The sequence below is a fragment of the Amblyomma mixtum genome, chromosome 2 (genome assembly GCF_055824585.1).
Source record: "Amblyomma mixtum isolate Tamu chromosome 2, ASM5582458v1, whole genome shotgun sequence".
Classification (NCBI taxonomy): Eukaryota; Metazoa; Arthropoda; class Arachnida; order Ixodida; family Ixodidae; genus Amblyomma; species Amblyomma mixtum.
Window position 1 is genome coordinate 32,482,998 of NC_143013.1, and position 10,993 is coordinate 32,493,990.

A 10,993-nucleotide genomic window follows, 5' to 3' on the forward strand; every position below is an offset into this window, starting at 1 on the left:
TCAACTAGCAGGCATATGTTTCCGGTTGGCACAGGTTTTCTGCCAGTACTTTGTCCACAACAGAATGAATTCACATAAACAACCACAACACAGACACAGCCATAGGAGCAAGATACTCCGGGCTCTTACACAAAATTGTCCATTAGTGAGACGGACAAAAAGTCAACAAATGTTATCCATCTCACTAAGTAAATATGCTAAGTTTCGATTATTCTGCATACTAATATTTATGAAGGCTTGCAATCCATGCCTGAATCAGTATTGAGCACTTTGCACCTGAAGAAAGAAAAAAGCTTGGATGTGGCTTACAACTGCCAACACTGTAAATAAACTGGGCTTTATTCGCGTCCCTCCCTTGAGTCCCCTGGGCCTAGCAGTGGAAGGTCGTCAGAAGATTTTGATGGCTCGTATGTCGGAGTGCGGGTTCTCGATGTGCTCCTTGCTCTGCACCAAGCGCAACTCAAGCAGGGCCACAGACTTTGCTGCGGCTGGAGCGGCGACACCCTCGGCCCCGCCCTCTGCCTCGGCTCCAGGCGCGGCGTTTGCTGCAGTTTCGCCTTCCTTCTCCTTTTCCTTCTCTGCAACCGTGTCAACATCGATAATAATGTCAAGAAAATTGTAGACTCTGTAATCACTGATGGACGTGGCAGGCAGTGCAGTGTAGCCTCAGAGATATGGGAACAAGAAAGTATTTGATGTCGTTGCAGTTTGCTGGTAAAAACTTCTGGTGGTAATGAAAGCTTCATTTTCAGTAAGAGTAGCCTCCTTTGTGATTAGACCGTGGTAGTCAATCAGTATAGGTTGGACAGTGCGAACAGTACTTTTTCTAAAGCAAATCGAAAACAAATAGTGCAGTTGTGCTACTGAATTGAATACAGATACAGTTACAAATACAAATACGCCAAACCTCACCTGAAGCATGCTTGAACGTCTTGAGCAGTACACCCTGTACAGTTGCCACTGCTTTCTCCAAGGCTTCCTAGTTGGGCCAGGCCAAAACAAATGGAATTAAATGCACTACACTACCAAGACAATAAACATTTCAAGCATCCCAACTGATAAGATGCAAACTGTCTGCACAGACTAAGACAATAGAAGAAAAAAAAAAACTTGAGCTCGCTTTTCTGCTGTCACTGATGCCCTACAACATGTGGAGTCTGGAAGTGAACATCTTGCCTGTCTACTTGTGGTCATCACGTGATACATAACTAATTATACAAGCTTTTATCCCACTAAGGTGAACACACAAATCTTAAAGAAATCAAAAAAAGTTAATTTTCATTTCGTTGGAGGGGCGAGGAGGGTCTAATGACCGCAAGTTTATGCTTTTGCTGAGGAATAAATTATTGGGATAAGCAAGGTAATAGGTGCGGTACACCAATCTGTAGGCTGCTAACATTCCTCTGACATGTGGATTAAAGGGGTGGAGACACCAAATTTTGAAGCTATAAAAAGCCTGCTATGGGATTCCTATGTATGCAAGGGCAGTCACTGCCAGGTGTTGGACGCAACAAACGTTTAAAAAATATTTTAATTCGGTTCCAAAGATTACCTAAATGCTCACTCTCACGACCTAGACCCATTCGCTAGCGCCATCAACCATGACGTCACAAGGGGTGTAGAAAAATAAAGTTTTAGTGACGTCATACCAAAATACAGTGACGTACGATGAGCGGGGCACAGCCGCGTGAGCGCAGTCGACGCACCAGCGAGCCGCGTTTGCTGCTAACCGCCACTCGCTCGGTTTGCGGCGCGCCGTTGCGAACAGCGTCGCAACGTCCGATTGCAGCTCGTTGCCTGCGTCCGGCCTGCTAGATGTCAACGGCGGGCCGCTCGCGGCAACAACGACGGGAAGCGGCAGCCAATGCGAGCGCGGAGAGCGGCAGCGTCATGATGACATAGGGCGCACTCCTTGGAGCCGGGCGGCCTGCGCCAGTATTCGTGCCGAACGCCGGCATCTGAAGAACGCGATAGTATTGTTTGTTCACGTTCATAGCAAACCCTGGGATATATGAATATCAAAAATGCATCGTTTGTGACGATCGTTGGCAAATACCGAGTTCCTGGTAGAAGTGATGACTGCGATGCAAGCAAATTTCATCCCATAGCCGGTTTTGTGCTGCTGCTACCTGGTGCGGTTCGCCTGCCGTCTGCTAGCTCTGTTGCTGAAGACGTCGTGGAAATCGAGCATATCTTTTATTATGGGACGAGTTCACAGTAAAGGGGTGCCGAGCGGAGCACGTTTCTGAGCGCTGGCCAGTCCCGAAGCTCCCTCAGCTGCGGAGTCGATATCGAAAGCAGCTAGGCCTAGCGACGACTAGGGCAGTCTGGGACCAGCGCGCAGGTCGTCGGCCGGCGTTGCCGCAGGTAGTGTCGCTGCCGAAAGATCCACTTGTAGCACAGATGCATGCTGTCGTATCTCGAATCTAGAAAGCATCCTTTCTGGTGGCATGGCTGTTTGTATTTTCTTGTGCGGACGTGAAGTACGCCGAGTCTGCCGGCCGGTAGGTCAGCCTGGATACCGTCTGCCGACGTCATAAAAGCGAGCTAAAGAGTGTTCTTGACGTAAATAATAAACCATTGGACAAGAAATGTGAAAAAAGTGTCATTTTTGAGGATCGCTGACCAATACTGAGCTGCTAGTAGAGGTAACAACTGTGATATGAGCAAATTTCTCACAACCGCGCCTAGCAGCTGCCGCTGGCGCGACGTCGGGGTCCGGCTCGCCTGGCGCCCGCTAGCTCCGCTGCCGAAGGCGTCGAGGAGATTGACCATACTATTATTTTATTGTGAGATGATTCTGTTAACACTACAGCTATTTGTGAAAAGTAGGCCTTTTATTATAGCGCAGGCGACTTCCGAAGCGCCGGCCGCTTGCTAAACAGGCTATAGGCCTAGCGACGACCACGGCAGCCAGGCAGCAGCAGAGCTAGTCGCCCGGAGCGCCCGCGAGCGGTGCCGTTGCCGAAAGCTCCCAACATAAGCAGACATGCTTTGTCGCTGCTCGAGTATAGCTGGCAGTTCTGATAACAAGGCGATCTTGTCTTTTCTTGTGATATTTGTACACCATCCCAAGCAGCGCTCAGGTACTGCTGCACGGCAGCGAAGTGTGACACCGGTTGTGGGTGCAGCTTGGGTAGAGCGGCGCAGCGATGCTTACTGGCATTTTGCAGTGTTTCGCATCCTCACGCGAACCCGCGAAGGCGATATTAGCGTGCGAACAAAAAAAAAGTCGATGTCCTCACTCGTTGGAATCAGATCTGTCAGAATCCGAGCTGCTGGGACTAGACGTGCAGTTGTTTGTTTTCATATGCGCTGGTCAGCACGTGTGTGGGAAAGCAGACGATGCAGCAGTAGGTGCGTCACAACTTTTGTGGGCCCACGTGACCAAGCGAAGCAGTTGATCTTCCCCCTCTGTGACGTCACTGTACAACTCGGCGTTCCGAAACCGAAACCGAAAATCGTTCACCTAAAAATGCTATAATAAATTATTCACTGTGAATATATGAATCTTTGAGTGTGTATCATGCTTCCTGGAGCCATAAGAAACGTTTGCAACTAAGAACGCGCGAACCACAAATTTGGTGTCTCCACCCCTTTAAGCAATTTTTACAGTTCGCATGGCAAAAATTATAAGCTAAAGCACATGGGTGTGATAACTGACACCACCCACACAACTCTTATTGTGGCGCATCCCAATATACTAATGATCGCGTGCTAACTGGAAAATCTGAGTCAAGACTATGCACTTAGGCTGCTAAGCGCTTCACTGCACTGCTGGTGATTTTGCCAATAATGAGGAAACGGAAACGAGTGCTGCCTAGTCGCGCATCTGACAAACCTTGAGGTTGTTGGTGCGGGTGATCCAGGCCAGGATGCAAGCAGCCAACAAGTCTCCCGTGCCAGTGAACTGTGCATTGATCGCAGGAATCTCGATTTTGACAGCACTGCGCTGGCCCCCCTTCTTGCTGCTGCCGTACAGGTAGATCTCCTTGGACGTCTCGCTCGGCCGGTACGACGTCAGCACCACAATGGGGATGCCCTTTCCGTGCAGGATGTCCATCGCTTCCAGCACGGTACTCTCCGTTGTGACCTGCTTCTCGGAAAGGAGCCTACCACATGCAAAAGAAAGCAACAGCACGCTTGTCAGCTCTGCCTTGCAGCTGAAATAAGCTCACACCGAGTCCAATATGTGAAAAGAACTCCACTGGCATATCCACAAGATGGCAGACCTTGACCAAACTTAATTTTTTTTTTTTTTGAGTACTGGCCTATTCAAGAACACGTTTAGAGGTTATTACAGTAATAAGTAGATAGGACAACACATGACTGAACTTCAAGCACCGGCTATGTTTAAACTGTGTTGTTTAGTTTTACAGACATTACCACATACTGTCTCTGCTGCACTTCCGTGAATCATGGAAGAGTCTCGCACTGCCAGGCATAAAGCGTTACTACAACAACTTTACATTATTATGCAGCCTAAAATATAGGCTGCCTTGAGAATTATCTCTATTGCAAGGTTTAACTTCTTCAAAATGAGTAGGCTGGCCTGCAGAGAGTAAAAAATTTACCTTTGACCACCTTAGATCGCAGCCCTCACAATCAACATGGATCCCAACATTTAGTCCAAATTTCTGCGACCGTTTTAGAAGCCCGGTAAGGCATGGGTGAGAACTAGCCTTGGATATAAAGCATGTGAAAGGACGAGGTGAGATCAAAACAACAGATGGGTATTTGGGCATCACTACATCTGTTGTCTTGATCTGTCCTTGTCTTCTGGCACACTTAAGTCCAAGATATTCTGGAAAGAATAGACTTAGCTGATTTGAGGAAAATCTTTGAGAAAGAGGTCACTAGTCCTCTATCAGAGAGGTCAGGCTGACTCGTGTGTTTCAATGGCAAAATTCGATGTTTGTAAAGAATTCCACTGATTGTGACCAGCCCGTGCAGCTGGTGTGCTAGGACTTTAGAGAACAATTCTCTCATTACTTGTGCACCGTATTTACTAGTGTAATGAACCCAATTTTTTTTTTTTTCAGAAAAGTTCACATCAATTTGTGGGGAGGGTTCATTACACGGGGGAAAAAAAAAAAATTGACAGAATTTTTTGTAATAGTCGAAATTTCACATACAACTGTTCGCCCTTCCACCCACCCATCCACTCACTCGCTCAGCCGTATGTTACCCATCAGCAACAAAAGTGCACAGTCGACAAGTTACGTCCTTGCGTTGTCGCATTTGTGTGTGGCTGGTGCATTTGTGTGTGGCTGGTGCATTTGTGTGTGGCTGGTGTTTGGCATTATTCACTTCAAAAGATGTTTTCTGCATCACAGCATGATGTAACGACTTTGCGATAGGCAGTGGTGGCCAACTGCAGCGCAATAAAGCGAACGTGCTTCTCGTTGGCAAAAAAGTGGGGGGTGGGTTCATTATGCGAGTAAATACAGTATTTCCTCCTGACCTGAAAGTTGATGGCCAATGATTTCAGTCAGTATTTGCCACAGATCCAGCATTCATCAGTTCTATACGGCAGTTCCTATTGGTCTGATGATCTACCAATGCACTTGTGCCGTCAACTGCCAAACTCTATAATGAGAAGCGAGGTGATCTTACACACGTGCACCATCATGCAGTTTGACAACCATGGACATTGCAGTTCACTTAAAATCACACTTCGATTTTGCTACTTCTTGCAAGTTCTAGAATTCTGTGGCCCGGAATGAAACTTGGCTTACAGAAAGTAACATTTCTTGTTATAGACCTAAAACATGGACTGATATTGCAGATGCCTAGCACTTTTCATGTTTGAATGAATTACTCTATAATCAGTCACACCTGGAAACTTGGCCCCCTGCCAACAGATAAAAGCAATCTGCGAACTTAAGTCAATGCACTCACTCTAGTTCATACTGATTTGGAGTCACCACGTCAGCCATAACAATGAGGCGGTCTCTGTATATGTTCACTTGGCTTTGAGGCACATACTGAAAGGAAAGAGAAGTGAGAAAAATATCATTAGTAAATAGATGGTTGGTGCTTCTGAACAGATCTGTGATCAATGAAGAGGACACTGACAATGTCCGTACAGTTTTAAAGCAATTGGCACACTATTAATAAATGCACCTTACCAGGATCACTCAGAAACAAAAACCTTCTCAAAGGATAAGGAAAAAAAGAGCCATGTACGAGCTAGCAACATGAGGTGGCATTATGTTGAGCCAGATGTCATGTTCCATGGTGCATATGTGCAAGTGAAATATCATGATTTAAGACAAAGCCAAGAGTACCAAGCATTTTTAGAGACACAGCTCTGCAACTGTGTGCATGGTTTCCTGCATACTTCGAGGCATATATCCACATGGGATTCCAACCAACAGCCCAAGTCAGGTTGGTCCCTTCAGTTTGCTCAAGAAACAAGCATATTGAGACTATATTCTGGGAGCAGGATCTTCTTCAGCCTTTCAAGTGCCATATTGTGGCTGCCTTTTGTTCAGCTATAAAGGTGTTTATTTAATATATTCAATGGCAAATTTATGAAAGAAGAGGGGGCCCCCCTAAATGAGCAATTACTGCACAATCGTGAGAAACCCAATTTCTTTTAACATAGAAAATCCAAGATATGCACTGCAAAAGAAAGGACCGCTCCCCCTAACTGCACCTTAATAGTCGCCCATTAATCCACCTCTGACTATGTCAATGGCTGTTCTGACTAACACAGCACGTTGCCCCATCTATTTTTGCAACCAGCCTTCCACAAAACAGGCAATACAATCCACATAAAGTAGGTAAATATTTGTCACCCCAGTCAGATGCACTTAATTATAGCAGGGCAGACAAGATTCTTCCTTCAGAGCTTTTTTCGAAAACTCCACGCAAGCTGCTACCTGCACTAAGAGCAAACGAATTCAGTCAAGCAAGATGTTCGTGATTGCTGCTACTTCTGGACAAGTGCAAAGAACCCACTCGAAACTCAAGCGAGTAGCTGACAGAAAAGCTTCGAAAGGAAGTCAGTTGACAGACTACTTATCACAAAGGTACTCATTCACTCTTTATCGAATTACCGTGAGCTCCATGCCCAATAACTTCAGTCTAGGAACACTAAAGCAATGCACTACACATACAAGGGTTCACGCGTGCATTGTGTGTATACAGCCCATGAGGGCAGAGGCATTTGAAGCACACATTTTCAAGGACAAGATTCTAAAGGACAACTTTGACAGCTCTACCAACCATGGTTCAAACACAAGCTTCAACTATATCTGCTCATGCAAGCACACAAACTGGCATAATAAATGGCTCCGAAAACTGGCTGACACAATATTTGTATGATGCAGAGGAAAAAAAAAAAAGAAAGAAAATAATTGACAAACGTTTTTGCAGTGCACGTGCTTACACCAAGCCTTAATTGAAGCCAAGAAGGACAAAGCACAGGTGATTTTTATGAGTGAAGCATATATACATCTGGCACCTTGCAGAAACTCTGCCAGGACGATACCAACAGCTGTGCAACATTTACAATGTGTGTGCCATATTACTGCTGTGCTGCACCTGCTGATGCTGACACCTCTAGAGTGAGTTTTTGGTACTTTCATATTTTTTTTAACAATGAAAAAGACTGTTTTCCACATGCCTGGAAAGCAGGATATGGTTTATGGGGGTTTAACGTCCCAAAGCGACACTATGAGGGGCGCCGTAGTGAAGGGCTCCACCTGGGATTCTTTAATGTGCACTGACATTGCATAGTACATGGGCCTCTAGAATTTCGCCTCCATCGAAATTCAACCACCGTTGTCGGGATCAAACCCGCGTTTTTCGGGTCAGCGGCCGAGCACCATAACCACTGAGCTACCACGGCGGCAAAAGCAGGATATCCTTCATGAATATTTTGATAATTGTCATTAATTTTGTTACTACTCTTACGCTATTTTCAGCATTTATTGTAACCAGATAAGATTACCATAATATACCAAACAGTTAGGCCAAGCACAATTACTTACTAATTTCCCGTTGTCTCCCATTACAGGATCGCATACTGCAAAATTAAAAAAACTACAGTTAGCAATGTCGCTGTGCAACCTACAAATCATTTCACGTAGCAAGTTAAACTCGTAAAGTGATGCTGCCATGAAAACTTACCATACATTAATGAAGGATTTTCTTGTTTTAGCTCTTGTACTATATCAGCCACCTTGTTTAGAAAAGAGTCAGAGCCAACATAGCCTGGAAACAAAGTTTGGAAACTCGTGACAATTCTTCTGTGCATTTTCGTCAAAAATATTGTAATTGAAAACTAGTACCTGTCAGTATATGCGAGTACTTGGTAATTCTATTCAGCCTCAAGCCATCATAGAGATCCTGCAGCTCTTCAGCATTCAGCACTTGGCCCTTGAATGCTGGGTACCCTAGAAAATGACAGAATGAGCTAGTTTCAATTTTTTTCCCATACAAATAATTATGCAAAACAATACAAACAGACTTACGGTTAGCCATGATAATGTCAGGGAAGTCACTAGCAGCTAAAAGCATATACAGCCGTGCCCCATTAATACGAACCCCATTAATATGGATGGCTCGAATTCTGGACAACTTTTCTGGGGACCAAACTTTTTGAATGTATTAATGCAAAAGCATTACAGGCCCCATTGCGAGAAAAGCTAGCATGTGTGTGCGCGTCTGTGTACTCGCAGATGGTATGGAAAATCACAGGGATAGCAAGAAAAATACCATGACATAGCATGCGGCCACTTCAGACAATACTATAAATGTGATTTATCTAAATATACAAGCCAATGGCCCCACATATGCACCTTCAACTGTACGCCTTCCCAGACTCTTTACCCCTTCCCTTAAAGTGCACTTACTGTGACATTTCCTTTCCTCAAAAACCAATTTTTGTTTGGTTTGGTTTGGTTTATGGGGTTTAACGTCCCAAAGCGACTCGGGCTATGAGAGACGCCGTAGTGGAGGGCTCCGGAAATTTCGACCACCTGGGGTTCTTTAACGTGCACTGACATGTAAGTAATGCTTTCACATTCACACATGCAAGCAGTCTTAAGTGTCTCTGCGAAATTATTTTTACACCTCGTTAATGTGGAAACTTACCGTCCAGACAATGGGCAGGGTGAAAATGCGCAAACCCATTGGGACTAATGTATTTTTGTGCCATTAATACGGACATGATGAGAACAAAATTTCAAGTGCCTCTACCAGATGTTCTACCCCTTGTATTTTCAGTACACAACACCAGCGAAAGGCAATGCGAAAGTGGAAATGCTGGACTAATGGCCTTTTTGTGTGAGTGCAGTTTCATGCTTTACAGTGGCAAAGTGCCTGATCAACGTGCCTTACCATTTCTCACATTGCATGAATGGCTGCAAAAAAGATTTTCTTTGCGTGCTACATTTAAAACCACATTCAGCAGCTGTCCGCCAAGTGAGTACAGAGCATTTCATGGACTACTAAGCGCTTCAAATGTGTTTCAACCTGCACCACATGATCTTAAAGATGATGGCGATCAGAATAATACACTGGGAGCTTCCAAGATTCCTCTATTTCCACTTCACTGCCCGCTAATATGCAAAGAAGCAGTCTGTAATCATAAAGCGTTCTCTTCTTCTTTTTTTTTTAGAATATCTCTTTTTGTTTTTATTTGAATAGATATTCAGTGTTATATATGGATATGACTTGCTCTATGGACAGTATTTCTTGGGAACCATTTAAAGTGTCCACTGTGAACATATAATGTGCCTTCACAGAGAGTAACGCAATATAACAGAATGCATGCCTTCACAGAGAGTAACGCAATATAACAGAATGCATGAAGAATCAAACTTCCTTCAGGGAGACAAAATGTTCATTATATACGTATGCACATCATGCTAAACACTAAAAGTTGGGTGGGGTGGTTCGTACTTGAAACTGTGCTAAACAGGTAAGCCACAGAATGAGCACTTGTGTCTCGTACTGCTGAATCATGCTGTTTCCTTTGTATCGTGTTTTTTTTTTTTTTTTTTGTCCCCTAGCTCTCTCGTGTGTATGATATGAAACTGCATGGACTTGGGTCCCATTAACCTCCCTGTCTTTCCTTTATCTGCTCACTCTTTCTCACTTTGTGAGCTGCAAATAACCGCTTATCATCAAGCGCCGCCGCCCCGTGACACAGCAGTTGAATCAGAGCTCCCCGATCAGTTTAAATTGTATTGTTGCTGCTCTCTCTCTTCCTCTCTCACTCTTTTGTTTTTGTTTTTTACGGCCGCGCGGCATGCCGTTAGAAAAGGCCAGTTGTAACTCCCGAAGGCACAATTGGAGCCAATTGGAATTCAACTGATTCCAATTGGTATTCAATTGGCTCCGATTGCAATTTTGGAAGTTCCAACCTATCATTTGACTCACACAGCGAAAAGGGAGGCTGATAAAATACTGAACATGCAGCTAATCGGCTCACCAGTATGGTTGGAGAACTGCACAGAATTGATGAGGTCCACCTCGAAGCCGAGTGTCTGCCGAGTTCAAGAGTGCGCGATCAGTTTTTCCGCGAAGACAGAACAGAAGAGAAAATAAAACGAAAGCAAGAAAGACGGACAACACGTAACTCACCTGAAGAGGAAAGCAGGCACTCTTGTTGCCCACGTATCCGGAAACCACATGGCTTTGTATGGAGAGCACCCGGTAGTCTCGAGCCATCGGTTCAGAGTTTGGCGGCGGGGCTGCTTTGACTCACACCGCGGGTGCCTCGTTTTCTGTGCGGCCACTCGCTGCCGTTGCTGCCTTCTCCTCGGACGGCGCCGCGTCTGATAGCAACCGCGAAGGAGGCCAGAAGCACGTGACACCGACGAAGGTGAAATCACTCGGAGCACCGCCGCGCTAATAGTCGCGCCTTCGACAGCTGAGCGAGCTGAGACGACCGCGCTGGAATAAACCGCAAAAAAGCGGATCAGCTGAAACCGCAGAAACGAAACCGGCGCCGCTGCCGCTGAAGATTGGCTTGGCT

At 45.3% G+C, this 10,993-nt stretch overlaps 1 protein-coding gene across 1 annotated transcript; it reads right to left on the minus strand.

Moving 5' to 3' along the window:
• Window positions 1–299: 299 nt before the first annotated feature.
• Window positions 300–10,887, minus strand: LOC149358863 (pyridoxal kinase-like). The gene is made up of 9 exons (XM_089571048.1): window positions 10,600–10,887; window positions 10,448–10,502; window positions 8,301–8,405; window positions 8,140–8,223; window positions 8,001–8,035; window positions 5,902–5,987; window positions 3,842–4,112; window positions 913–979; window positions 300–578 (listed from the first exon to the last, which is right to left on the minus strand). Exons 1-9 carry the CDS (start codon window positions 10,684–10,686, stop codon window positions 388–390), a joined length of 981 nt encoding a protein of 326 aa, XP_089427174.1. The 5' UTR covers window positions 10,687–10,887; the 3' UTR covers window positions 300–387.
• Window positions 10,888–10,993: the final 106 nt, after the last annotated feature.

Excerpts from the sequence above, each read along its gene's own strand:
- LOC149358863 (XM_089571048.1), bottom strand. The coding sequence starts at position 10,686 with ATGGCTCGAGACTACCGGGTGCTCTCCATACAAAGCCATGTGGTTTCC. Across the intron at positions 8,224-8,300 it reads GTACTCGCATATACTGACAG|GCTATGTTGGCTCTGACTCT; the intron begins GTACTAGTTTTC and ends CTTTGTTTCCAG. Across the intron at positions 8,036-8,139 it reads AAATCCTTCATTAATGTATG|TATGCGATCCTGTAATGGGA; the intron begins GTAAGTTTTCAT and ends TTAATTTTGCAG.